Source organism: Myotis nattereri (assembly GCF_964212035.1).
Source record: "Myotis nattereri genome assembly, chromosome: 6".
NCBI lineage: Eukaryota > Metazoa > Chordata > Mammalia > Chiroptera > Vespertilionidae > Myotis > Myotis nattereri.
The window spans coordinates 36,240,865-36,267,236 of NC_138081.1; the positions used below are offsets into that span (position 1 = coordinate 36,240,865).

Consider the following 26,372-nt stretch of genomic DNA (forward strand, 5'->3'; position numbering starts at 1 on the left):
CCTCTTTGGATTCCTTTTGTTTGGGGTTCTCCGCGCTTCCTGGACTTGTAAGTCTATTTCTTTCACCAGGTGGGGGAAGTTTTCTGTCATTATTTCTTCAAATAGGTTTTCAATATCTTGGTCTCTTTCATCTTCTGGCACCCCTATAATTCTGATGTTGGTACGCTTGAAGCTGTCCCAGAGGCTCCTTACACTATCTTCATATTTTTGGATTTTTTTTTCATTTTGCTCTTCCGGTGGGTTTTTTTTGCTCCTTCATATTTCAAATCATTGACTTGATTCTTGCGCTCCTCTGGTCTGCTGTTGGGAGTCTGTTCTTTATTCAGTCAGTGTAATCTTAATTTCTAGTTGGTCCTTTATCACAACATCAAGGGTCTCATTAAGTTTATTGGCGGTTTCTAGAAAATTCTTGAAAAACCTTAAAAGTGTGGTTTTGAACTCTATATCCAGTAGTTTGCTTTCCTCCATTTCTGTCATTTGTGTCCTGTTTCTTTGTCTCCTCATTTTTTATGCTTCGCTGTGTCGATAGAGTGGGTTTCTATGCTAAGTGTCCTATAGGGCCTGGTGGCTCAGCCTCCCCAATTACCTGAGGTAGACACTCTTGGTGCACCCCCTTGTGGGCTTTGTGCACAGTCTTGTTGTAGTTAAGCCTTGATTGTTGTAGGTATCACTGGGAGGAATTGACCTCCAGGCCAATTGGCTGTGATAATCAGCTGTGTCTACGGTGGGAGAACTTCTGTGCTGAAAACACCCTTATGGGGCAAGACTTGCTTCAGCGGGGCTTTGGTGCTCACTGAGTCTGCCCCCTGAGTGTGTCTTTTTTGGATCCTAGGAGCTGCAATCTGGATGGTCCCACTCTGACCACTGGGTACACTGGCTCTTGGATCTAAGGAGGTGCTAATCTAGTCTCTGCCTGAGGCTACCCAGCAGAAGCCAGCTGTAAAGCAATGCAAGTTGCCATGGGGCCTTGGGCCAGCTGCAGTTTGTTAAGTAATTTTCAAATTACAAAGGGCCTGGCCTTTCATATGCAAAAGCCTCCCTGCAGGGCTTGGGCGGTGTGGGGTCCCAGGGGATCAACAGGGCGGGCAGAATGAGCAGTATGGCTGCTCTCAGTCCTGCCCTAATAGACCCCAGAAATCACTGTGGGCACCTCTGAGAGAAAGCTGCCCTCGAGTTCCGACTGATGCCAGACAGTCCCATTTCTCCCATATGAGTCTGGGTCCCCAGAGACTCGCCCGGAACTGGAGCTCAGAGCCTGAGACTCCCTCCCGATTGAAAAAGACAACCTCGCCCTCAACTGCCAGCCCGCTCCGCATGCACCTCCGCACCTTTTGTATTTTACTTCCGTACCGCACCTCCTCTGAGTCTCGGTATGCTTTTCTCTTTCCCTCTAGTTGTAGAATTTCCACTCAGCCAGCCTTCCTGTGGTTCTGGATGATGTCCGTTCCGTCTTTTAGTTGTATTTTTGAAGTGGTTGTGCAAGGCAGCAATCTCCGGTGTTTATCTATGCCACCATCTTGGTTTCTCTCTCTAAAATTATCTTGAAAGTATATAACAATCAAATATAAGATGATTCTTTGTGTAGCTTCTGTGGTTTTTTTCTTCCTTTACTGGTAACAAATGATAACAAATCTAACACTGTTTCTTATCTCCTTAGAGCCACCCTTGGAAACTTGTGAGTTCAGGGCCACATTGAAGACTAGGCATGAAGAACTTTGGGTTGTCACTTGACAATGAGGAGAACAAAATCCACTTGGAAGTTCTAATACTTATAGGAAATCATCATCAAGAATATGTTATATCTCCAAGCTTCTACTTTTTAGTACTTTTTGTGTCAGGGAAAAGTCTTGTTCTTTGCTTGGATTCTCATTCCTATTCCCTTGCCTGGAATAGACATGCATATGATTTATGTCCCAGAGCCCATGCCCTGCTTCTTGGATCATCTGTGGGTGCCCAGTTGCTCTCAGAAAGAGAAACCCCATCTTTACCAAAACCTGGTGAGTGCCTAGAGCAGCTGTGGTGAGGAGACAGAAAATGAAAGCTGGTTCTTCCTGAGGCCCTTCTCCTGAAACGCTCCCCTTTTTTCTCAGCGTAAAAACCAAAGTTCTTGCAATGCCCTGAAGGACCCTACAGTCTGGCCCTCCTTTCCCCTCTGTCTTTACCTCCTACTCCTCTAACCTTACCTGACCTTCTACAGTCACCCATCTCTGTGTTCCTCGTCATACCTCAAGGCTTTTGCACCAACAGATCCTTCTGCCTCTTTCATCAGAAATCTGCTTGGCTCACTCCCTTAACACTTTCTAGTCTTCTCAGAAAGGCCTATGCTGACTCTCTGTTTAAGGCTGGACACCTGCCAGCTCTCTCCAGCACCTTCACCCTCCTTTATCACTCTCCGTAGCACTTACCTTCGGTTGTATAAAATGCACTTATTCATTATATTTACTCTATGCCTCCCTCACTAGAAGGATCAAGAGGGCAGAAATGTATGACTCTTTGCTCGCTTAGGTATCTCCAGCATCTACTATAAAAGAGTACCTGGCACATAGTAAGCACTCAATAACTCTCAAATGAGTGGATTTACTTTATAGCAGTTAGAAAAGTGATTTTATATATCAAGCACTGTACTTAGCCATGTCTAAATATTAAGTCATTTAAACCATGATAAAAACCCTAAAAAGAAGGAGTTGTTATCCCCATTTTATAGACAAGAAAACTGAGGTGCAGTGAGGTTACGTTAAATTGCCCAGTAACTAGTAAGTGGCAGAACCCCCTCCATGCTCCTAACCCTTTCTCCGCCGAATGAATGAATGAATGAATGAATGAAACATGGTGGAGTCTCCATTTTTTAGCACTTTGTCTTGAGCTTCCTAGTATGACCGAATTAATGACCCCAGTGTTTGATAGGGACCTAATCAAATCACTGTGCCAGCCCTTTGCCTCCTAGAAGAAGAACTTGCAGTTTTTTTAGGTCTCCAAGGCCAGTTTCAGGAAGAGAGAGGGGCAAGGGGGCCTATCTACTGGGCCAGTTGTAAGAGAGGTCCAAAAATGGATCAGAACAGAACACACAAATGTAGAGCAACAGACTGGTGGGTCTCAGGCCCATTGGATGCGCTAGAGACCCTTCCTGTCGGTCCACCCTAGCATGCTTCTACCCGGCTGGGGGCTAATTCCCACCATCACAGGGGCCTAGAGCTACCTGTGGGACAGACTGACACATATTTACATACTAATTTATGCAGCTAGCTATAGCTTTTTGGAATGATTATTGCAATGTTTGGAAAACATTTAGGATGATTGAAAGGGGGTAATTAGAATTTGGGAGGAGACATATTTCTTACCAATTTTCCATTGAGTCAATACTTAGGGAATTTCTGCTAACAAACTGTTGCCAAATAAAGATCCTGCTGGGTTTTCTTTAATTAATGAGATGGCTTGGTTGCAATTATTCCATTAATTGTTTAAATGCAAATAAGTGCTATTAAAGACCTTGAAAATTCTTTCGTCTTAAATATGTTAAACCTTTTCCCGTGTCCTCTCATTCCTGTTCTTAATTTGCCTCCTAAATCCTCTTTTAATCAATGGTACCAAATCAGTGCTACCTAAACTCTAGAAGAATTGTCACAAACCCTGAATCAAGGGAGTCGGAATGGAAGTAATGAATTGTATTTGTGTTCTTGAAGAAGCTAAGAATCCACTGAGCCTGCATTTACTATGCAAACAAGCAGAGCAAACATAATGGAAGAAGGTGTAAAAATAGGAACTTTCAACAATATAAACAGGCTATACTCTCTGATAAGATATCAATTTTGAATACATAAAGCTAGTCTTTGAAAACTATACCTTCGGTGACTCTTAGATTCTCTTTATTATGGGGGATGGGGGGCCAGGGGCTGTGAAATGCTTGCTTTAATACAATTCTCTTCCTGCCTGTCAGGATATGGGGCTGGGAGGTGGGGGAGCAGCAGGGAAGTCTCCCCCATAACCGTGCCTGACAAGAGGCTGTGATGGACGCAGCTGTGCAGCCAGGCTACCTTGAGGTGAGCCTCACAGCATCTCTTCCTTGGAAGCTTCATGGTCGGGCTGGAAGATAACCAAGGACGAAAAGGGGAACACATTTTCCAGGGCCCTGCTTGCTTCAACGGGAGATCCCACCTCTGTGGGTTCCTTGCTCCTTTTCCCTCCAGCCTAACACCTCCTGCCTCCACTTCAGGCTGCGGACATTTCGCAGCCGCACAGCTTGCCCCAGGACTTCTTCTTTCTTTCTGTTTTTTAAGGTATTGGAAGTGCAACTTTATTCTGATTCTAGACGAAAAGAAATGGGAATGACAGTAATAAACAAGGACTCACCACTGAGTATTGCGACGTGACTGCAGCAGTCTTATATTTGAAACTCAATTAGGAAGCAACTGCATTCCAACACAGCTAAGTATGCAGGTCCCAAAAATGAAGGTGTTTTTTAGCTGCCACATTCACTCCGAAGCCCATTCATCTCCTTCCACGGCCCAGAGATCAAGCACAGGCCCCGCTGAGCTCCACAGTAAAGTGGCAAACACGCTGCACCACAGGGGAGTTGCCTATAAAACTGGACTTCCAACTCGGGGCTTCAGCTTCCCTTTCTCACAGGCCGTCATTGTCCAGGAGAGCAAGAGTCTGAGCAACCTCTCGATCGGGTTCTTACTGTGCTGCCAAAGCTGGGTCCAGGACAGCCTCTGGTGGGTCAAGAGTGGGCACGGCAGCAAACTCCCACTTAGGGTCTCCAGTGAGTTTTCTAGGCTGCCAGAGGAAGGGCTTTTCAAAGTGGTAGTTACTTTTGGCAGCCGTGTCGTAGTACTGAAGATTCTTCTTGCGGTAGAAGACAATTGATTTTGCCTTAACATTCCTGTCCTCAGTATCCACTTTGTTGCCACACAACACAGTGGGATGTTTTCACACGCTCCGTACCAGAGCTCGATGCCAGTTAGGCACATTCTTGTGAGTCACTCTCGAAGTTACAGCAAACATTAAAATGGCACCCTGAGCTCGCCATTAGAAGTCCCCAAACTTCTCCTGGCCCCCTGTACCCCCCACATTGAACATAGTAGGCCCTCTGTTGGTGTGGAACATGAGGGGATGGACTTCACACCCAGGGTGGCTACTTATTTCTCAAATTCCCCAGTCAGATGGTGTTTCACGGATGTAGTTTTCCCAGCCCCACCATCGCCAACCAATATAAGTTTGAACTGAACTTGGGGTTCTCCTTAGGCAGCCATAATGATGTCACTTCCAGAAGCCTCTCTGGGCCATCTGACTGAGAGGTGGAAAGATGGCAAAAGGGTAATTCCGCTCCAGGACTTGTTTTGTCTAGATTCTACAGAAGGTCAACTTGACCCTGCTATATCACTTTACATCTACCCAGGCAGTCCATGTGTCTTCAGAAATGGTAAGGAGTGTACTTGCTCCAATGCATTCTTTTCTGGGGGCAGAGCCTTACTTCTAAATAGACAGTTATTTTTGCTCAGACCCTACGTGTTGTTAATGTCCTATAAAGTTGTACGGGTCTATATTACCATGGCTTGGGCATTAATTGTGCACAAGATGCTTTATTAGCTAACATGTGAATCAGTCCTCTCATATGTCATTATATTACTACTATGGTCTCCAAGTCAGGCGTCGTGTTGCCAGATAGGAATAAGTCCGCAGCCAAACGAAAGAGCCGGAGAGCAGAGCAGGGTTTCAAGTTGCTGTGGCAGATCAGTTCCCTCCTACACTAAGTGATTTTCCAAATCAGTCCATCACCGACCAGAGGCTGTTCGGCAGGTGTGCATACTGGTGGCAAGCAGGCAGTGGTGTATTACTAAAGATATGCTGATGATGTGAACACAGGTGTTTGGCAGAAATAACATTCCAAATACTATTATAGGCAAATAAAAATGATGGTTTATCTACAATAGAAGCCATCTCTGTCTGAATTAAAGGTTAGGTGTACCAAGAGAAGGCATTTTCTCTCCAAAAGGCTTCAGGATGAGAACATGGCTTGATGAATAACACAGCAGAGAAATGGAAGACACAAGGGCTATCGCAAGTACTCCTTGGATTTAGCTGTCAGAATAATTCGCCATTCAATCAAATTAATAAATATTTGTCACATGCTATATTTTATGCTTAAGGATCATAAAAAAATTGGAGCTCTAAAACACCTGGAAATTCCCAAAGTTTTCTTGTTTTTATTCTCATCTCAGTTTTTCTTAAGCCAATGGTTATAGAAGATATATTCCTTCTTAATCTATTGTTTAATGGTTCAAATGAACAACAGGCAAAGAAACTTATTAAATTAGTTCAAGGTTACCTATAAACAGGCCCTTCGTCTTATCTAATTTAAGAGTACACTTGATTTATAGCATGGCTGATCTTGAATGATTTTGATGGATAACTAGAAACAATTAACTAGAGACATAAATAAATATCCTATAATCTTGACAGATTTCATAAAGGATCCAATGTGAAGATTCACATAGCTAATAAACTTGAAACTATTAAAATAACTCCAGTTATATTTTATTTTTCTTAGTGATTTGAATGTTTAAGAGGGCAGAAATCTTCAAATTTCCCTTCAATTTAGAAAGTGTTATTAATGGAATATTGTTATAATGTCATTGTTTCATTGTTTTATATACTTTGGGGATAGTTAACATCTTATGTTTATCAGAGATTGCGCTGAGAGTTAATATGCACTTTCTATTTGTGGTAATATGCTCTGTTAATAGGGTCGAACGTAGATTTTCATTCTTAGAGTTTTGTTTCTCCTTTTCTTCTGGTAAGCCTAGATGACTAATGCAAGTACCCTAAAGGAACAGGGAAGGGACAGATTGTTTTGAAGTGAAGGAATCTCTCAATATAAGAGCAATTTCTTGGTCCAAGCAAGGGCAGGTGTAAGGGCAGAGACATAATGAGCACGTGAGAAAAGTTGAAATTCTCTAACACACCTAGGCCTGACCTGACTCTCAGCCTCTCAGTAGCACAGAAGCCATCTGTCTTAGTCAGCTCAGGCTGTTATAACAAAACTAGGGGCCCGGTGCATGAAATTCGTGTACTGGGTGGGGGTGGGGGGGAGAGTGTCCCTCAGCCCAGCCTGCCCCCTCTCACATACTGGGAGCCCTCAGGCGTTGACCCCCATCAGCCTCCGATCGCCTGATCGGCCCCTTGCCCAGGCCTGACGCCTCCGCCAGAGGTGTCAGGCTTGGACAGGGTACCCCCAACTCCCCCCGATCACTGGCTCTGGCCCCCGCCCAGGCCTGAGGCCTCTGGCCCAGGAATCATGCCTGGGCAGGGGACCCCCATCTCCCTCTGATCACTTGCTCCACCCCCCGCCCAAGCCTGAAGCCTCTGACCCAGGCTTCAGGCCTGGGCAAGGGGACCATCATATCCCCCCAATCCCCGGCTCCGCCCCCCACCCAGGCCTGATGCCTTGGCCAGAGGAGTTGACCCTCATCACCCTCCGATCACCAATCACCGGATCGGCCCCTTGACCAGGCCTGAGGCCTCCGGCAGAGGTGTCAGGCCTGGGCAGGGGACCCCCAGCTCCCCGCGGTTGCAGGCTCCGCCCCTGCCCAGGCCTAACGCCTCTGGCCTAGGCGTCCGGCCCAGGCAGCGGGAACCCGCAGTGGCAGCGGGGGTCGCCGCGATCGTGGGCTTCGCTTTGGGCCCCGGCAAGGGACCCCTAGCTCCTGGGACTGCCAGCTTCGACCGTGCCCAGCTCTCATCGCTGGCTCCACCCCTACTTCCTGCTATCACTGGCCAGGGCGGCAAAGGTGCCTGATTCTCCGCCTTTGCCCTGCCCCCCAGCTCTTAGCTCCCCCCTGGGTTTCAGATCACTGTCAGTGGCAGGGGGCTTCTTCCTGCTTTCCCTTTCGCCTCCCTGCATTGTGCCTACATATGCAAATTAGCCGCCATCTTGTTGGCAGTTAACTGCCAATCTTAGTTGGCAGTTAACTGCCAATCTTAGTTGGCAGTTAATTTGCATATAGCCCTGATTAGCCAATGAAAAAGGTATCGCCGTACGCCAATTACCATTTTTCTCTTTTATTAGTGTAGATACTGCAGACTGGATGGCTTAAACAACACATGTTCATTTCTCACAGTCCTAGAGGTGAGAAGTTCAGGATCAAGGTGCCAGCTGATTGGTTTCCTAGTGAGGGCACTCTTCCTGGCTTGAAGATGACTGCATTCCCACTGTGTGCCCACGTGATGGAGAGAGAGAGTGTGTGTGTATGCTGTGGGTTCTCTTCCTTTTTTTATAAGGGCACTAATTTCATTAACCCCACTCTCATGACTTCATCTAACCTGATTACCTCCCAAAGGCCCCACCTCCAAACACTATCACATTAAGGTCAGAGCTTCAACATAGGGATTTTGGAGGGAAGCAAACATGCAGTTCATTATACCATAATAACTCTTGTCTTATCACAGGTGTCCACGTCCACCCACAAGAGAAATAGCCCCAACTGAAGAGAAAATTCGCTTTACAGTCAATTTGGCTGATGTGTACCAATTTCTTAAGGCCAGGGATGTCTCTTGATTAAAATACATTATTTGTTTTGTTTTAAGGAATTTTATTTAAATTTTTATAATAAAAAAACATTGCCCTTTTATATTCTCTTACTATAAAACTAATAGAGTGGCCTAATTTTATTTCTGGTATCAATGTTAATTTTATTTTTTGTTTTTATTATTGATAGATTTTAAGTATTAAGAATATTTTTAGTTATTTTTCATTTTTAATTTCAGTTTATATTCAATATTATTTTGTATTAGTTTCAGGTATATAGCATAGTAGTTACATAATCATATACTTTACAGCAAAGTTTTCTCCCGATATTTCCGGTACCCACCTGGCACCATACATAGTTATTATAATACTAGAGGCCTGGTGCACGAATTCATGCATGGGTGGGGTCCGGACGGTTGGATGGGAGGTGGGGGGTGCCCGTGATGGTTGGCCAGCCAGCCCCACCCCCTGGTCGAACTCCCGGTTGAACTCCTGGTCGAACGCCTGGTCAAGAGGGCAATTTGCATATTAGCCTTTTATTATATAGGATTATTGACTATATTCCCTATGATGTTCTTTACATCCCATTGACTTTTTATACGTATCAATTTGTACTTCTTATCCCTTTACCTTATTCACCCAGTGCCCCAATTTCCCTTCCCTCTGGATCTATGAGCCTATTTCTGTTTTGTTTGTTCATTTATTTTGTTCTTTGGATTCCACATATAAGTGAAATCATATGGTATTTGTCTTTCTCTGACTTATTTAACTTAATACCCTCCAGATCCAGCCATGTTGTCACACATGGTAAGATTTAATTCTTTTTATGGCCAAGTAATGTTCCATCGTATATGTGTACCACAGTTTTTTTTAGCCACTTTATTGATGGGCACTTTGGTTCTTTCATATCTTGACTATAGTAAACAAAGCTGCAATGAACATAAGGTTGAATATATCCTTTCAAATTAGTGTTTTGGGTTTCTTCAGATAGATAGCCAGAAGTGGAATTGCTGGGTCATAAGGCAGTTCCATTTTTAATTTTTTTGAGGAACCTTTTGGAGGCTTTCTTGATATTTCCATTTTTATCTGATTCAGGGTTTTCGGCTTCAGTTCTAAGTTGAACTGGCTCATTTGTGATTATTTGGCAAAATTGTAGCAGAATAAATATCCAGGTTCAGTTCAAGGTGCGGCAAACTGTTTTCAATTTTTCCAGCTTGGAGTTCATGATTCAGAGGTTTAGTTCTAATCCCTGCTATATATACAAGTGGTTGCTTGCAGGCACAACCATATACAGCCAGATACCATTTACTTGGAGTGGGGGAGGGTAGACAACTGTAAAAAAATCAGTGAACCCGCTTTCTGTTCCTAATGGAGGGAAGAGGAGAAAGTGAGGGAAGCCCCCTATGTTCACTGCCAACTTGGGCACCCCAGCAGAGAGCACCGCTGTGGGTCTGTCCCACCGAGAGATGCCCCCGCGGCAGATGGAGCCATGTTTTACCCTGCTGCAGGGTATGTCTTTAAGAACACAGAACATGAACACAGAAGGTGTCTCTTGAGTGTCTCCCCCATATTGGATGGGCATTAAACTATAGTCCGGCCCTCCAACGGTCTGAGGGACAGTGAATTGACCCCCTGTTTTAAAAGTTTGAGGACCCCTGGTATGGTCTTTCTGTGCTTTAAAGAGACAAAAAACAAAAGATGATTTCCTTTTGTGTATTTATCCCCATTTTCTGATTTGTGTGGGGCCATCTCTATACCTTAATTTTATTTCCTTAATATCTATTGTACTAGAAAAACTTTCCAAATTACAAAGAATTATAACTGCAACCCTTCTGACTGATGCCTTTCTTGGCAATTTATGACTCAGTTTACATCACACATCCTTTTTCTGCAGGAATTATCTGAAAGAGGCACTCTAGACTGCTGCCCTATGTTACTTTAAGTATACACACACACAAAAGGAGCAAAAATAGCTGGAAATTGATTATGTTAATATTCTGAAGAAAGGCAATAGTTCCAATTTTGTATGTCTAATTAGCCACAGCTCTTCAAAAATTGGTGCAAATGTCACAGGGTTTATAATGTCGGCATTTCATCTTCATAGAAGTGCTATTTGATGGCATAAAACCAGGAAAAAACTAATGGTCACAGAAGACAGCTTATAGATTAGACAAAGGTCACTGTGTTTTAATAAACAGTGGTTGTTAATTAATGAGAAAACAACTAGAATGTGAGCTATTAGGCAATGTGAATTTGTGCCCCCAAAAATCAATCAGTCTTACTTAAAACCACTTTGAGTAACTCAAGAGCAAAATAACTGCAAGAATAGAATTTCAATCTCAAATTATATAGCAAATTCATAAATATCAATAAAATAGCATCACAGTTCTCTTGTGTGACATATAAAGATTCTTCCTTAATCTCTAGAAAAGAGGGTTAATGCTAAGTTAGTATTCTAAATAGATATTCAAGATAGACTGGCTCTACCCCTGTGTCTTGGATTTCTAAATTTCTATGTGCATTCTCTTAGTCTTTAAGAGAGTAGAAAAAATGCTTGCTGTTTTACCTAATTTCTCTGAAGACAAATGGGGAAACACTAAAACTCCTTTAAGAGTTTTGGTAAAAATAATAAACATTGCCTTTAGTTGTAGAGGGCTGGCAAAGCCAAACGCCTAGGGACTTCCATTAGGAAGGACAGAACCATTGTTAGTAATACCAGCTTTACATTACAGCTTTCCTCCAAGTAGGTTAAGTACTCTGATCCTTACTCACTTATCTCTTTAGCAACCACTTGAGAAAATGGTGGGCATCTTATTTCAATTAAAAACAAGCAAGAGAAAATGAACGGGTTTATCCTAAGGTACAGCAGCAAAGGCACCTGTACCTGCTGGCCCAGCAAGAGTCAGAAGAACCACCCATAAAACATTTTCAACTGAACATAAAAGATTTTTTAATTTCTAACTCACTTGAAAATAAAATGGGGCCCCCTCCAAAGGGTCATTTGGAGAGCACCACTAAACCAAAACTCGGTAAGCTCAGAGCTAGCATCTGAACTTAAAGAGGAAAACATTTCCTCTTAGAGGTCTCCCCCATTGGTTGGATGATGGGCAATGCCTTTTTTATTGGAATTTTTTTTGAGATAATTGCAGATTCACATGTCATTGTAAGAAATAATATGAGGTATCCTGGGTACACTTTACCCTGTTTCTTCAAACAATAAAATTTTGCAAATCTGTAGTATATCACAACCAGAATACTAATATTGCTACAATCCACAGATCTTTTTTTAAAGTTCTCCAGTTTTGGTTGTATACGTTAGAATGTGTGGCTGTAGTTCTGTGCAATGTTAGAGGCTCATGTATCTGTAACAAAAATCAAGATACCAAGCAATTCCATCACCACGAGGGTCTCTCAGATTGCCCTTTAATACCCACACCCACCTCCTCCTTCCTACCCACCCAGGACTCCCCCCACAATCCTCGACTTCTGTCAACTATTAGTTGTTCTGCATTTCTATTTTTTTTTTCATTTTTCATAATCGTTTCTCAGTCTTTTGGCTAAGATGGTGTGTAAAAATGTTATATAAATGGAATAATATGATATGTAACCTTTTGAGCTTGGCTTTTTTCACTCAGCATAATTCTCTAGAGATCCATCTAAGTTGTTTTGTGTATCAACAGTTTATTCATTTTTTATTGTTGAGTAGTAGAGCATGGTATGGATACAGTAACCCTTGTTTAACTCATTCACATGGTTAGGACATTTGGACTGTTTTCAGTTTGGGGTCATTATGAATAAATCCACTATGAACACTTGTGTGTACAGGTTTTTGTATAAACAATAAGTTTTCATTTCTCTGACATGAATGTCCAAGAATATAGTAACGGCATTTTTATAAGAGTTAATAAAACTGTTTTTCAGATGAGTGGTACCATTTTACATTCCCACCAGCAGTGTGTGAATGATCCAGTTTCCCTGCATTCTCCTGAGCATTTTATGTTATCACTATTTTTTTTATTTTAGCCATTCTGACACATGTGTAGTGTTATCTCATTGTGATTTGAATTTACATTTTCTGTATGGCTAATGATGTTGAATATCTTTCCATGTGCTGATTGGCTATCCATAAATCCTCTTCAGTGAAATGTCATTCATGACTTTTGCCCATTTTCTAATTGAATTTGTGTGTTGTTGTTTTTTTACTCCTGAGTCTTTAGTAGAGTTTTTACATATTCTAGATATTAGTCCTTTGTCATATATGTGGTTTGTAAATGTTTTCCCCCAGACTATAGTGTGTCTTTTCATTCTCTCTGCTTTTGATGAATTCCAAGTCATTAATTTTTCCTTTTATACCTTGTGCTTTCATGTTCAGTCTAACAACTTTTATTCACTCAAATTCCCAAAATTTACTTCGGTTTTTTACTGAAAGTTTTATAGTTTATCATTTAAGTCCATGTTACATTTGAATTGATTTTTGTATAAGGTGTGAGGTATAGATTTAGGTTCACTTTTGGGGGGGCCTATTAATGCCCAATTGCCCCAACATCATTTGTTAAATGGCTATTTCTTCCTTCACTAAATTGCTTTTGCACTTTTATAAGAAAAATAAGCCCAGCCATTATGGCTCAGTGGTTGAACATTGACCTATGAACCAAGAGGTCACTGATTGATTCCCAATCGGGGCACATTCCCGGGTTGTGGGCTTGATCCCCAGTGTGGGGCGTGCAGGAGACAGCCGATCAATGATTCTCTTTCATCATTGATGTTTTATCTCTCTCTCCCTCTCCCTTACTCTCTGAAATTAATAAAAATATTTTTAAATCAATTGAGCATGTTTGTCTGTTTCCAAATTCTCTATTCTGTTCTCTCTATTGTTCTCTGTGTGTCTGTCCCTCTGAGAGTACCACACAGTCTTGAATATTGGAGCTATATAGTAGGTCTTACTATCATGTTGAGTGATTCCTTTAACTTTATTCTTCTTTGTTGGGATTGTTTTACCTGTTCTAGGACCTGGACTTTTCCATATTAATTTTAGAGTAAGTTTGTTTATTTCTTTAAAAAAAATGCTTTTTGAGATTTTTATAGGAATTTAATTAAACTTACAGATCAATTTGGGAAGAGTTGACATCTTTATTATGTTGACTCATCCAATTCATGAACATGGTATTTCCATTTATTTAGGTCTTCTCTGATTTCTTCTATCAACATTTTGTAATTTTAGCATGCATAGCTAACAGCATAGCTAAATGTTTCATTGGGGTTTTTGTACATGTTATTTATTTAATTGAGATAATAAATCTCTATTTCTAACTTGCTGAGATTTTTGTAATAAATGGAAAAACTGGATATCTGCATGCAAAAGAATGAAATTGGACACTTATCTAATACCCTGTAAAAAAAATCAACTCAAAATGGGTTAAAGACTTAAATGTAAGGCCTAAAACTCTAGAACAAAACTCTAGGGGAAGAGCTTGACATTACTCTGGACAATGATTTTTTTAAACAAGATCCCAAGGCACAGGCAACAAAAGCAAAACTAGACAAGTGGAATTGCATCAAACTGGAAAACTTCGCACAGCAAAGGAAATAATCAACAGAGTGAAAAGACGACCTTCAGAATGGGAGAAAACATCTAAAACATCTAAAAAATTATATATACATATATATATATATGAAACTTCTATAATTCAATAGCAAAAATTCAAAAATAACCTATTTTTAAAATGAGCAAAGGACCTGGATAGACATGTCTGAAAAGAAGACATACAAATGGCCAACAGGTATATGAAAAGATGCTCAACATTACTAATCATCAGGGAAATGAAAATCAAAACCACAATGATATCATCTCACACTTGTTAAAATGTCTATTTTCAAAGACAAAAGGTAAGTTCTGGCGATGCTATGGAGAAAAGGGAACCTTTGTGCATTGTTGATCAGAATGTAAATTGGTGCAACTACTATGGAAAACAGTATGAAGGTTCCTCAAAAAATTAAAACTAGAACTACCATATGACCCAGCAATACCACTTCTGGGAATATATCCAAAGGAAATGAAGCCAAGATCATAAAGAAATATTTTCATTTTCATGTTCATTGAAACATTATTCACAATATCAAAGATATGAAAACAACCTCTGTGTCCATCAAAGGACAAATGTATTAAAAATGTGGTATATATGTGCAGTGGAATAGCCTTGAAAGAGAAGGAAATCCTGCTATTTGCAATAACATGGATGAACATGAAGGACGTTATGCTACGTGAAATAAGCCATACAGAGAAAGACAACTACAATACTACATGATCTCAATTATACGGAATCTAAAAAAGTTGAACTCATAAGGGCAGGGTAGAATGGTGGTTACCAGGGTCTGGGTGTCAGGGAAAATGGAGAGTTGTTACTGCTTAGGTATGCAAATTTCAGTTATTCATGATGAACCCGTTCTGGATATCTAATGTACGACATGGTGACTATCTATAATAATAAAAGCGTAATATGCAAATCAACTGAACAACCAAACAGCAGAACAACTGTCCAGACGACCACACTATGACATGCACTTGTGCCAGGTCAGCAAAGGCAGGTGTGATGCGATTGGTCAGAGGGGCCTGCCACTGTCTCATGATCGCCCCACAGAGGGAGGCCCACACCACCTTCTGTGGGGTGATCGATGGGGGGAGGGGAAGCTCCACTATCGATTACCCCAAAGAGGGAGACCCAGACCACCAGCTGGCAGAGAAATCAATCAGGGGTTGGGGGGGGGGGGCTCTGTAATCTCCCCAAAGAGGGAGGCCAGGCCACCCTCTGCACGGCAATCGATCACAAAGCCCCAGCCAAGTGGCAGGGCCTCCCTCTGCTGGGTGATCAATCGCAGATCCCGGTGATTGATTGCCCCACAGAGAGAGGCCCAGGCCACTGGCCAGTGATGCTGTGGCAGGTGTACAGGGCCAGCCAGCAATCACCCTGCAGAGGGAGGCCCAGGCCAGCCAAGCGATCGCACCCCACACCTGTCGCCCACGGAGGGAGGTGACCAGTGGTGGGGGAAGGAGGGGCAGTGCTGCACAAATGGCAAGCAGAGCAGTGGTGGGGGTGGGGCCAGCTGCCGGCAGCTGGGGGGAAGGAAAGCCCCGATAGGCCCTGATCACCGGCCAGGCCTAGGGACCCTACCCAAGGGGTCCTGGATTGCAAGAGGGCGCAGGCCAAGCTGAGGGACACCCCCACCCCCAACCCCGTGCATGAATTTCATGCACTGGGCTTCTAGTAATAGAAGTTAATAATATTGTATTGTGTACTAAAAATGTGCTAAGTTGATTTTAAGTGTTCTCACCACACACAAAATGTTAACTGTGAGGTGATAAATACGTAATTAGATTGATTATGATAATCATTTTACAATGTATATGTATATTAAAACATCATGTTGTATACCTTCAATATATGCAATTTTTATTTGTCAATTACACCTCAACAAAGCTGGGGAAAGGAAAAAGAGGGAAAAAGTGGTCTTTTCACACTTCCACTCCCCACTCATTTTGCACCTGTCAGATGAGGGGTGATTGCCCTTCTCTAGCTCAATAAAATTTATTCCTTTTTACTGAAATAAGATGCAACTTGCAAGAACCAGGGGACAGAGTCTGTTCAAAGTGGTTTTCACACTTTTGTCCCCATCACATCCATCCAAGTCTTGGAGAGAGAACTTCCCCACAGCTGCTGCGCTGGGCCTGAGGAAGCTCTCCACACCTGCTGAGCTCTCACCTCCCACCGCTGCTTACTCAGTGACAGAAGATTTTCGAGGTTACTTTTCACACAGTCTGAAACCAAGCCCTCATAGGGAATGCTAAGTAATGGTCTCTAGCAAGGAAGGACAAGAGAATTCTAATTCCATTATTATTTCCCTCAAGGCACAAGTTATGTTCCCGTGGTGAAATCCAGTTACAACTTCCTCTAGCTTTACTTGGAAATGAAAGATTTTTCCCTTACCCCTTAAAAAAAGCTGTAAGCAATATTCCTGAACAAGGGATCCTGAGTAACGAATTTGTAGACTTAATTTATCCTACCTCAGTGCCACCTAAAAATGGTGCAAAATTACAATGGTTAAATATTTATTACTTTAGAATAATGTCAGCAATTCCCACAAAAAAAGAAACATCATGATATGGTAGTGCCTGGGCCCTCAGGCATATTTGGGATATTCTTGGGTAATCTTATAATATGACCTGTCACCAGTGGCGTGCCAACCTTCCTGGCACAAGTAGGAGTTAGAGGCTGGGGTAGAAAAGTGGACTTGCCATTAGATCTGGATGGGGCACAGCTCCATGGGCATCATAGGCCTCGGCATGCTTTCTGTGTGTGGGAAGATGTGCTGGATGAAACACAAGTGATCTAGTACTGTAGCCACCTTAATAACTTACTAGACCCAACCACCCTGATATATAACAAAGCCAAAACAAAACAAAGCCCTCAGCCCTAGCCAGTTTTGCTCAGTGGATAGAGTGTTGGCCTTTTGACTTAAATGGTCGAGGGTTCAATTTGGTCAAGGGCATGTACCTCAGTTGCGGCTCTGTCCCTGGCCCCTGTCAGGGCACATGCCGGAGGCAACCAATTGAAGTGTCTCTCTCACATTGATGTTTCTCTGTCTCTCTCTTACACTCCCCTCCCCCTGCCCCCAGTCCATTCTCTCTAAAAAAAATCAATGGGAAAAAATATCCTCAGGTGAAGATTAACAAAAACAAAAACCCTCATTTCATTACTAATAATGTTGCATAGTTTTGGTCATCTGTGTGTAAAGTCATCTTCAGAGATTTAGCCCATAAATAGTTTTAAATCACTGTAAGTAAGCAGCAATGATGTTGGAGATTTATTTCCCATCGTGAGAAATATTTGTGGGTTACTTAGTGCAAAATAACAGACGGATAAAATGATGTATCTCTACTAGGCATTTCCAAAGTGCAACACATCATCACATACTCTAACTGAAGAAATAGACATTTGCCTGAAACTTGCAACACAAATGCCATTTTTCTAAATTTGATAACGGTTTTTATCTTGGTGCATGGGGTGGGAGAATGGGGAGTGGCTTAGAACCTTTACTTTCTATGCTCTATAGTTCTATAATGTTTCATGTTTTCGTAAGGACCATGTATCACTTTTATAATGAAGCAATTATAGTAAAAATAATTTAATAAATAATTTAAAAAATAATTTAATAAATAAGTTCAATAAAATTTTTAAAAATATATATATATATATACATATATATAAATATATATATATATATATATATATATATATATATATATATATATGTTGTTCTGCAGCAGCGATTTTCAACAGGTGCCACAAGAATTTTTAAAACATGCAATACCTGACTATTAAGTCAGGGACGCTGACCTCTTTTCCCTTAGATTGCCAAATTTTAAAAAATGACAACAGCCAATACAACAATGGCTGTCAAAAAGTATACCTATTTTTTTGTAAGATCAGCAAAAAATATATATATATTTTGGTGTGCCACAGAATTTTGGTAATTAGCTATGTATTCCATGAGATGAAAAAGGTTGAAGATAGCTGCTCTACATTACTGATGCTGAACCAACCCTTATTTCAAAACAAGACAGGGAATTGTTTTTAAAAAGAAACCAATTTTGATCAACTCAGTGCCTGTCCCTATAGGGGAAACAAGGTGGTATGATTAGCTTGCTCCAAAAATGCTTTCTTCTTAAAAATTCCATTGGGTTTCTCATTCTATGACCCACTGCTTAATGAGCCAATTTAGTTGGCCTTTCCCCAAGGTTCACTCACAACTCTTCCTAAATAATCTCAAAGTCCTTTTGCTGGAGCAGGTGTTATTTACCAAGCAGCTCTCACCGAAGGCCAATATGATAATTAATAACCTTCAGATTCGAAGACTTTAGGCCCTAAAGTTTAGGGTCTCATGTCTGACAAAGCGTGCATATGCCACATGCACAGTAATGTTTCTGAAACTTGCTGTTTTATGAGGAGATTTAGACATCATAATAAAAGAACTCAGCAAAGTTTTAAATAGTCAGTTCTTTTTCTCTGCTAGTAAGAACAACCCTTGAGGGCTTAGAGATAGTCACTTCTTGCAGCCAAATGGTCTGTTTTCTGTGAAACTGTAAAGTTGTGTTTTCAGGGTCCTCTCTTTCATTTCAGATCCTTCACATGTTACCAGGTAGCTGAAGTCAGCTATACTGGTAAGTCAGCTGTACAAGGCAGATTGGTAATTCAACCTGCAAATTTAGTATTGAAACTGACTCTTAAATCTGCAGTGTTCAAGACTTGGAAAGGAATGGCATTCCATAATAGCAAATGCAGACAATATGAGTTCTCAATGTTCTCCAGGTTTACTTTGGTTTGGAGAAGAGATGTTCTTCAATTGTCTACATTTAACAAATAGATGTTTTAGATGAAGTGCCTAAATGTTCAGAAATACGCTCCGAGCTTCTTGCTCTGGTTTGCTCCACAATACCTCTAACATGTCTGCTTTGATATTTTAGGAATTTGTGATGATTGTCGTCTTTGGTTTGGAGTTCATCATTCGAATCTGGTCTGCAGGTTGCTGTTGTCGGTACAGAGGATGGCAAGGAAGACTGAGATTTGCCCGAAAGCCCTTCTGTGTTATAGGTAAATATCAAAGTCCAGATACCTGGACTTCTGCATCCTTTTCTTCTGCCTACTGCATTGCAACATTTAATTTATATTAAAATTAATATTTGTGGAGTATTTATCATGTCAGGCACGCTTGTGTTTTTCAAAGTGTTGACTCATTTAATCCTCACCACAACACTGTGTGGTAGGTATTTTTATTATCCCCATTTTACAGATGAAGAAACTGCGGCAAAGAAAAATGAAATATGTTACTTAAAGTCATATCAGTAGTAAGTGGTGGAGCTGGGATTTGAGCCAGAAGGTCTGGCTCTAGAACACCCACCTGTATCAATTACGTTACACCGAACTATATGGTTCTCAGTGTTGACCTGAATTAGGGAAGCATTAATTTCAGAAAATATAAATAAGACCCTTTTCTCCCCTATAATATAGGCAATGTTCCTTTTTGCTTCTAATTAACTGGAATGGATAGAAGTGTATTAGACTTGGTAATGCATGTCAATTAGTGTGCCTCAAGTTTGTTTTACTTTATGCACTGGTAACTTCAGACAGGATTAAGTGTTTTATACTCTGAAATATGAGTCACCCTCCCTGCAGTCCCTAAGTAAGAATCACATCTCTGCATCCCCCTAGATGCTGTCGTTTTCAGAGGGATTCCATTCACCTAGGTACCAATTTCAAATTATACTTATTAATGAAGACGTCATATAGCATTCTAGGGTTAAGATCTGGGATCTTCCAGTAATATATTTAAAAGTATATCATAAAATTGAAAACTCTAGTAAATTATATCTCAAAAAATAATTTTAAAAAAAGAGTAAATTGCCTACATCCAAGTCCTTTTCCCCTAAATATTGCAATGTAGATTTCCTAAGGATAAAGATATTCCTTTCTATAACCTTCAGTAAATTTAACATTGATGCAACACTTTATCTAATCTCCTGGTTGTATTCCAATTTTGTCAGCTGATCCAATAATGTCCTCTACAGCATTTTTTCCTCCTCAGTACATGATCCAGTCTGCATTTAGATCACATAGTGCATTTAGTTGCCATGTCTCTTTAGTCACCTTTAATCTAGAACAATTCCTCAGACCTTCTTTGCTGCATGACATTGACATTTTAGAAGAACATAGCTTCAGCCCCACCCCCTTTTAAAAAAATAGAATGTTCTTCCTTTTGAGCAGAAAAACCCTACATATATAAGCTATATTGTTATGGTTGTTGTTGTTATTTAACAGCTAAATCTGGTTTTCTTGCTCTTTTTGCCTTCTCACTTCTTTGGCAGCCATTCAAATCCAAATAGTGAAAGTTCTTGGGGAGGCTTACTTATTATTTCAACCATTTCCACTCTCAGAAAGTGGATTTTTAATCTACAAAGTGATTTAGACTATCTTCTTCATCCACGACGGGTTTTCATTTTGTTTTAGAAGTCAAGAATTGTTGAGCAATATTCTGAGTCTCCGCCTTTACCAGTGTTCCCTGAGGCAGGGGCAGAGTGAATGTAATGACGCACTGGAGAAGGTCTCCCCATCCATGGGCCCTGTTAAGAACAATCTTTCATTCCACCCTTGTTGCGAAGGAAGAGCACTGTCGTGGCGATGGAAGAATGGGTGGGCTCCCCACACTCTCTGCCACTGAGGCCCTTTCATAGTATACACACTTCAAAAGAGTCACCATTTATTCAGTCAAACTTTATAGAAATTTGGCGGTGTGTGAAGCACTGCAGTGACAATAGTGAAATTCTAAATTAACACAGTCTTAAAATGTCCTGTTTGGCCTCTGCTAATGAATTTTTATTTGTCCAACTGCCTCTCTTCTGCAAGAGTGGGCTTTTCTCCTCTTTGGAAACCATTGCTCAGGTAGAGAGGAAAATCGGTAGCAACTCCCAGCCTTGCAGGCCCGTCCAGCCCCAAAACATATTAGTGAAGGCTTTTGATTTTTCTCCCTGGAGATTTTTTTCTCTTTTGGAATTCTCTGCTCAAGCAACATCACAGAAGACTGTAACTTGATGTGAAACTATTGCATGAGTACTTTCTGTCCTTTAAAGGACCAAACAAAACAATTTACAAGGCAAATGGTTAGCCAAGACTCACTCAGCTTCTACAGGATAAGATTGGTTCATGGAAGGCTGCAGGAATGTTCCACTCCAGACTTTAAAACCAATTACAAATTGGTTTTGTTCCAGTTCCAGAGGCAATGCCAATGTATTTCCGGCCTGCAAGCTGAAAAGAAAGTTCTTTCCCAGATGCCTGCTGCCTTTTGATAGCTGTTTTCAACTCTGGATGCATCAGCCCCTCTTAGTGCTTTAATCATTCTCTCCCTGTATCAGATCCTTAAGGTTTGGATGTGGCACATGGTTCTAAAAATGATGTTATGTTATACGTAATTTTAGACACCTTTGACCCTGTAAATAGTGACCTTAAAAATTTAGTATAACTGGCTTAGGCATAGTTTCAAGTTTAGTTAACTCTTTAAGCCTTTTCTTCATTTGGGTATTTTTTTTTCTTTGTTCATAGGAAGTACTTTATAAATACTTGTAATAATAACAAAAGTGTCATGAAAATCAGAGTAGAAGAACCTATAACATGAGTCAGCTCTTTAGGAAATGTTAAGATGTCCTTCCAGTTTTCTTAATTTTTTTTTAATTAAATCTATATTGTTCAGATTATTACATTTGTTCCTCTTTTTTCCCCCCATAGCTCCCCTCCTCCCAGTTCCCACCCCACCCTCTGCCCTCACTCCCCACCCACTGTCCTCATCCATAGGTGCACGATTTTTGTCCAGTCTCTTCCCGCATCTCCCACACCCCTTTCCCCCCCAAGAATAGTCAGTCCATTCCCTTTCTATGTCCCTGATTCTATTATAATCACCAGTTCATTCTGTATATCAGATTATTTATTCACTTGATTCTTAGATTCACTTGTTGATAGATGCATATTTGTTGTTCATAGTATGTATCTTTACCATTTTCTTCTTCTTCCTCTTCTTAAAGGATACCTTTCAGCATTTCATATAATACTGGTTTGGTGGTGATGAACCCCTTTAGCTTTTCCTTATCTGTGAAGCACTTTATCTGACCTTCAATTCTGAATGATGGCTTTTCTGGATAAAGTAATCTTGGTTGTAGGTTCTTGGCATTCATCACTTTGAATATTTCTTGCCACTCCCTTCTGGCCTGCAAAGTTTCTGTTGAGAAATCAGCTGATAGTCGTATGGTTATTCCCTTGTAGGTAACTGAGTTTCTTTCTCTTGCTGCTTTTAAGATTCTCTCTTTGTCTTTTGCTCTTGGCATTTTAATGATGATGTGTCTTGGTGTGGTCCTCTTTGGATTCCTTTTGTTTGGGGTTCTCTGCGCTTCCTGGACTTGTAAGTCTATTTCTTTCACCAGGTAGGGGAAGTTTTCTGTCATTATTTCTTCAAATAGGTTTTCAATATCTTGCTCTCTCTTATCTTCTGGCACCCCTATAATTCGGATGTTGGTACGCTTGAAGCTGTCCCAGAGGCTCCTTACACTATCTTCGTATTTTCGGATTCTTTTTTCATTTTGATTTTCCAGTTGGGTGTTTTTTGCTTCTTCGCATTTCAAATCTTTGCCTTGATTCTTGCGCTCCTCTGGTCTGCTGTTGGGTGTCTGTATAATATTCTTTATTTCAGTCAGTGTATGCTTAATTTCTAGTTGGTTCTTTATCACAACATCGAGGGTCTCATTAGATTTCTTTAGATCTCATTAAGTTTATCGGCAGTTTCTAGAAAATTATTGAAAGCCCTTAAAAGTGTGGTTTTGAGCTCAATATCCTCCAGTTCTGACATTTGCATCCTGTTTCTTTGTCTCCGCATTTTTTATGCTTTCTTGGTGCAACCCCTAGTGGTCTTTGTGTGCAGTCTTGTTGTAGTTAAGCCTTGATTGTTGTAGGTAATACTGGAGGGGATTTGACCTCCAGGCCAACTGGCTGTGAGAATCAGCTGTGCCTGCAGTGAGAGAACTTCTGTCCTCTAGGGAGGTGCTAATCTAGCCTTTGCCTGAGGCTATCCAGCAAATGCCTCTGTGCAGGGCTTGGGTGGGGCGGGTCCCAGGGGATCTACAGGGTGGGCTGAGCGAGCAGTTATGGCTGCTCTCAGTCCTGTCCCCAGGGGTTCTGCCTCTCAGAGTCCCAGCAACCGCTGCACACCTCAGAGAGAAAGCTGCCTTCAAGTTCCAACCAAAGCCAGACATTCCCGCTTCTCCCATTTGAGTCTGGGTCCCTAGAGACTCGCCCGGATCTGGAGCTCACAGTCTGAGACTCCCTCCCGATTGAAACAGACAACTGCACCCTCAGCCGCCAGCCCGCTCTGCATGCACTCCGCACCTTAGTATTTGACTTCAACACTGCACCTCCTCTGAGTCTCAGTATGCTATTCTCTTTCCTCCTAGTTGTAGAACTTCCACTCAGCCAGCCTTCCTGTGCTTCTGGATGATGTCCGTTCCGTCTTTTAGTTGTATTTTTGAAGTGGTTGTTCGAGGCAGCAAACTCCGGCTTTAACCTATGCCGACATCTTCCTTCATTTGGGTATTTTTGTAAATTAATCACTTTGGAAGAAAATTTCATGGATAAGTATATAATGAGTCCCTATTAGAACAAATACAATATTTATACTTACATTTAAGGTAACTATGCATTTTTCGGTCTTTTATTTAAAGTGCATATAACAGTTTGATCCATGGCCCAGCTGAATTGAGGTAATAGTGAAACATGTTCAAATGTGGCTCGTTAGTATGAGGTCAATACAATTTTAACTTACACAGAGGAACCAAATGTCACCGGCCTGAAGGCAGCAGGCTGTAACAAATGACAAAACCCCTTCTGGGCCTGTTTAATAGGTCCATAAAAATGATTGATGTCACTAGTAAAATGATAAAGTATAATGTAAACTGAACCTTGTAGTTCCCGTGTTCAACATAATTTACTGTGATGAAATGGAACAAGGAGTAATATCTCTCTCATCTGTCCATGGTAACTGCTCTGAGTTTGAAAGTGTAGCTAAAATTTCTCAGATCTCCTTGTGTTTGTATGACTTGATTACTCTGAACATGCCAAATACACACCCAAATGTTTTTAGAAGTCTTAAGCATTCAAGAAAAAGATATAGATAAGATTGTGATAAGTTGGCTGTACCTTCAATGTGAAAAATGCTTTCTGTAAGCACACCGATATTATTCTTTCCGATTAGAAAGAGATGAAAGCTACTTGAGTGGGCATCTAGTAACCTTTCTATAGTATTGAGCCCTATAGACCAAATGATAATATTTGGACACAATTTGATAGAGGTCGCACAGGCTAATTCCCAAAGACTTTAGAATTCCCCCCTCCTGAACTGCCCAACCTCTTATCCCTGAACTCTTACCAGAATCAGGAGCATTTAAAAAACTTGTTGATTTAAGAAATCAGAAAATCATTGTATACTTGTGTGTTGGGAAAACATTTTAAACAACAGTTGCTTACCTAGGGGAAGAAAAAAGTCTATTAATTTTTTTTATTAGGTGCTGTCTTTCATTACTGTAATTATCTCTGCTTGGTTTGGGGAGTTTCCTATGAAAGCTGGTAAAATTTATTTTTTATTACAAAATTATTCCTTAGTCCTATATATTTAATTTACATCTCTCCTCAAAGACTCGGTTGAATTAACATTTCTACAAGTATGGGCAATAATCATTGCCTTACCAATTTTTAGGGTCAAGTATATTTTAGGATGACAATCCAGGTTGCCCTATACAATATTTCGACATTCAAGCACAAATCACTCATTCAATGACCTCAGTATTGAGAATGTGTGAAATAACTTCAAAGACTGACTTTGTAGTCATTCTTTTTTCAAGCTTTTATTAATGACCTACCTGAAAATTGCAAATAATACCAAAGGCTGGTACTTAGATCAGGATAATGAGCCTGATGTGTCAGGAAGCCAACAAATTACTTCCAACAGTGGCTTGTTTGGATTCCCTGGTGATTTTAAAGACAGGTATAATAGGGCCATATTTTTCAGTCTTGCAATGCATCTTAAAGAAACAGAAAATACCAGCCTGTTATTAATCTTGGATCTGTACTTGATGCTAAATTTAAGTTGATTTCTTAATGCAGTTTTAACAGTTTTCCTTCAGTGTAATATTTCCACAAGAGGACAAAGGAGACAAATCACAGCACAGATCTTTCCCTCATGAGTTGAGCACATGTGCCTTTGACATGAGATAACGGTCTCTCAGGAAAATGCCAACAAGTGAATTTTTTAATAAGAAAAAAATAACCAGCCTCTTACTTGGCTAAAACAAAATAGAAGCCTCTATTAAAATCAACCACACAGCCAAGGCCACTCTAATATATCTGCGAGTTCATCCTATTAAAAGGCAACTTCAGCTGCTAATGTGTTCAAAAGTTAAATCAGAGATTCCCAGAACTGCCACTGCCCTCTCAACTGAAGATTTGAGACATGATTCTTCATCACCATCAACAGGCATTCAACATTTTTTTGTTTTTGTTTTTTGTTTCTCTGCCTTCTCCATCTTCAGTTCTATGAAACATTGAATTTTGTTCTAAGCCTTTGAATTGCATCATTTTATATACCTTCTAATCTTTTCTCTCTTTTGGTAGAAATTATATCCTCTCTTATTTCCTATCTTCTTCTGTCTCTCTTTACTTCTAAGTCTTCAAACTACTTCACATATAGATTTATTCCATATGATTCATTGGACCATCTGAGGACAATTAAACCCTATTGGATTGATTTATCACAAAAAGCCATTAAAGTCTTTTCAATCCCTTTAGTTATTGATAGCTGATATTTATTAAGACCTGTTCTATGCTAGGTACTGCTCTGAGCACTCTATAAATATTATATCCCATTTTGTATGAGGAAGTAAGACAGGATTTAAGAGACTTGCCCACAGAAAGATGGTAGGTTAAAGAAACAAGATTCGCTGTTTGTGATTTCACTCTAGAAAAATATACTTACCTAATGTGCTGTTTTTATTCACAACACCAAATCTGAAGCTTTTTTTCTCATAGCAGCCAATCCTCCCACTCTCAAGACACCAACAGGGTATTCAACAACTCAATTAAATTCTGATACTAACTGCACAGAGTTAGTGCAGATTCCACAGGTTAAGAACTGAGTCCCACAAGACTCCCCCTGCACCCCACTCCCAGACTTGACTTGCCAGCTATAATGAGGTTCCTCACACATG

At 40.7% G+C, this 26,372-nt stretch overlaps 1 protein-coding gene and 1 pseudogene across 6 annotated transcripts in view; one reads left to right on the forward strand and one right to left on the reverse strand.

Annotated features, from left to right (window-relative positions):
• Nucleotides 1–26,372, forward strand: part of KCNQ5 (potassium voltage-gated channel subfamily Q member 5) — a gene marked incomplete at its 5' end in the record, with an annotated part of 518,709 nt that overhangs the window by 354,046 nt on the left and 138,291 nt on the right. For all 5 annotated transcript variants that reach the window (XM_081094504.1, XM_081094506.1, XM_081094508.1 and 2 more), the window contains one exon: nt 19,044–19,170. In XM_081094504.1, coding sequence (XP_080950630.1) covers nt 19,044–19,170 — 127 coding nt within the window. The remainder of the gene's footprint in view (nt 1–19,043; nt 19,171–26,372) is intronic.
• Nucleotides 4,675–9,655, reverse strand: LOC308521502 (GTP-binding nuclear protein Ran-like; annotated as a pseudogene). Its single transcript has 2 exons — nt 9,577–9,655; nt 4,675–5,236 (listed from the first exon to the last, which is right to left on the reverse strand). The product of its transcript is annotated as a GTP-binding nuclear protein Ran-like (transcript).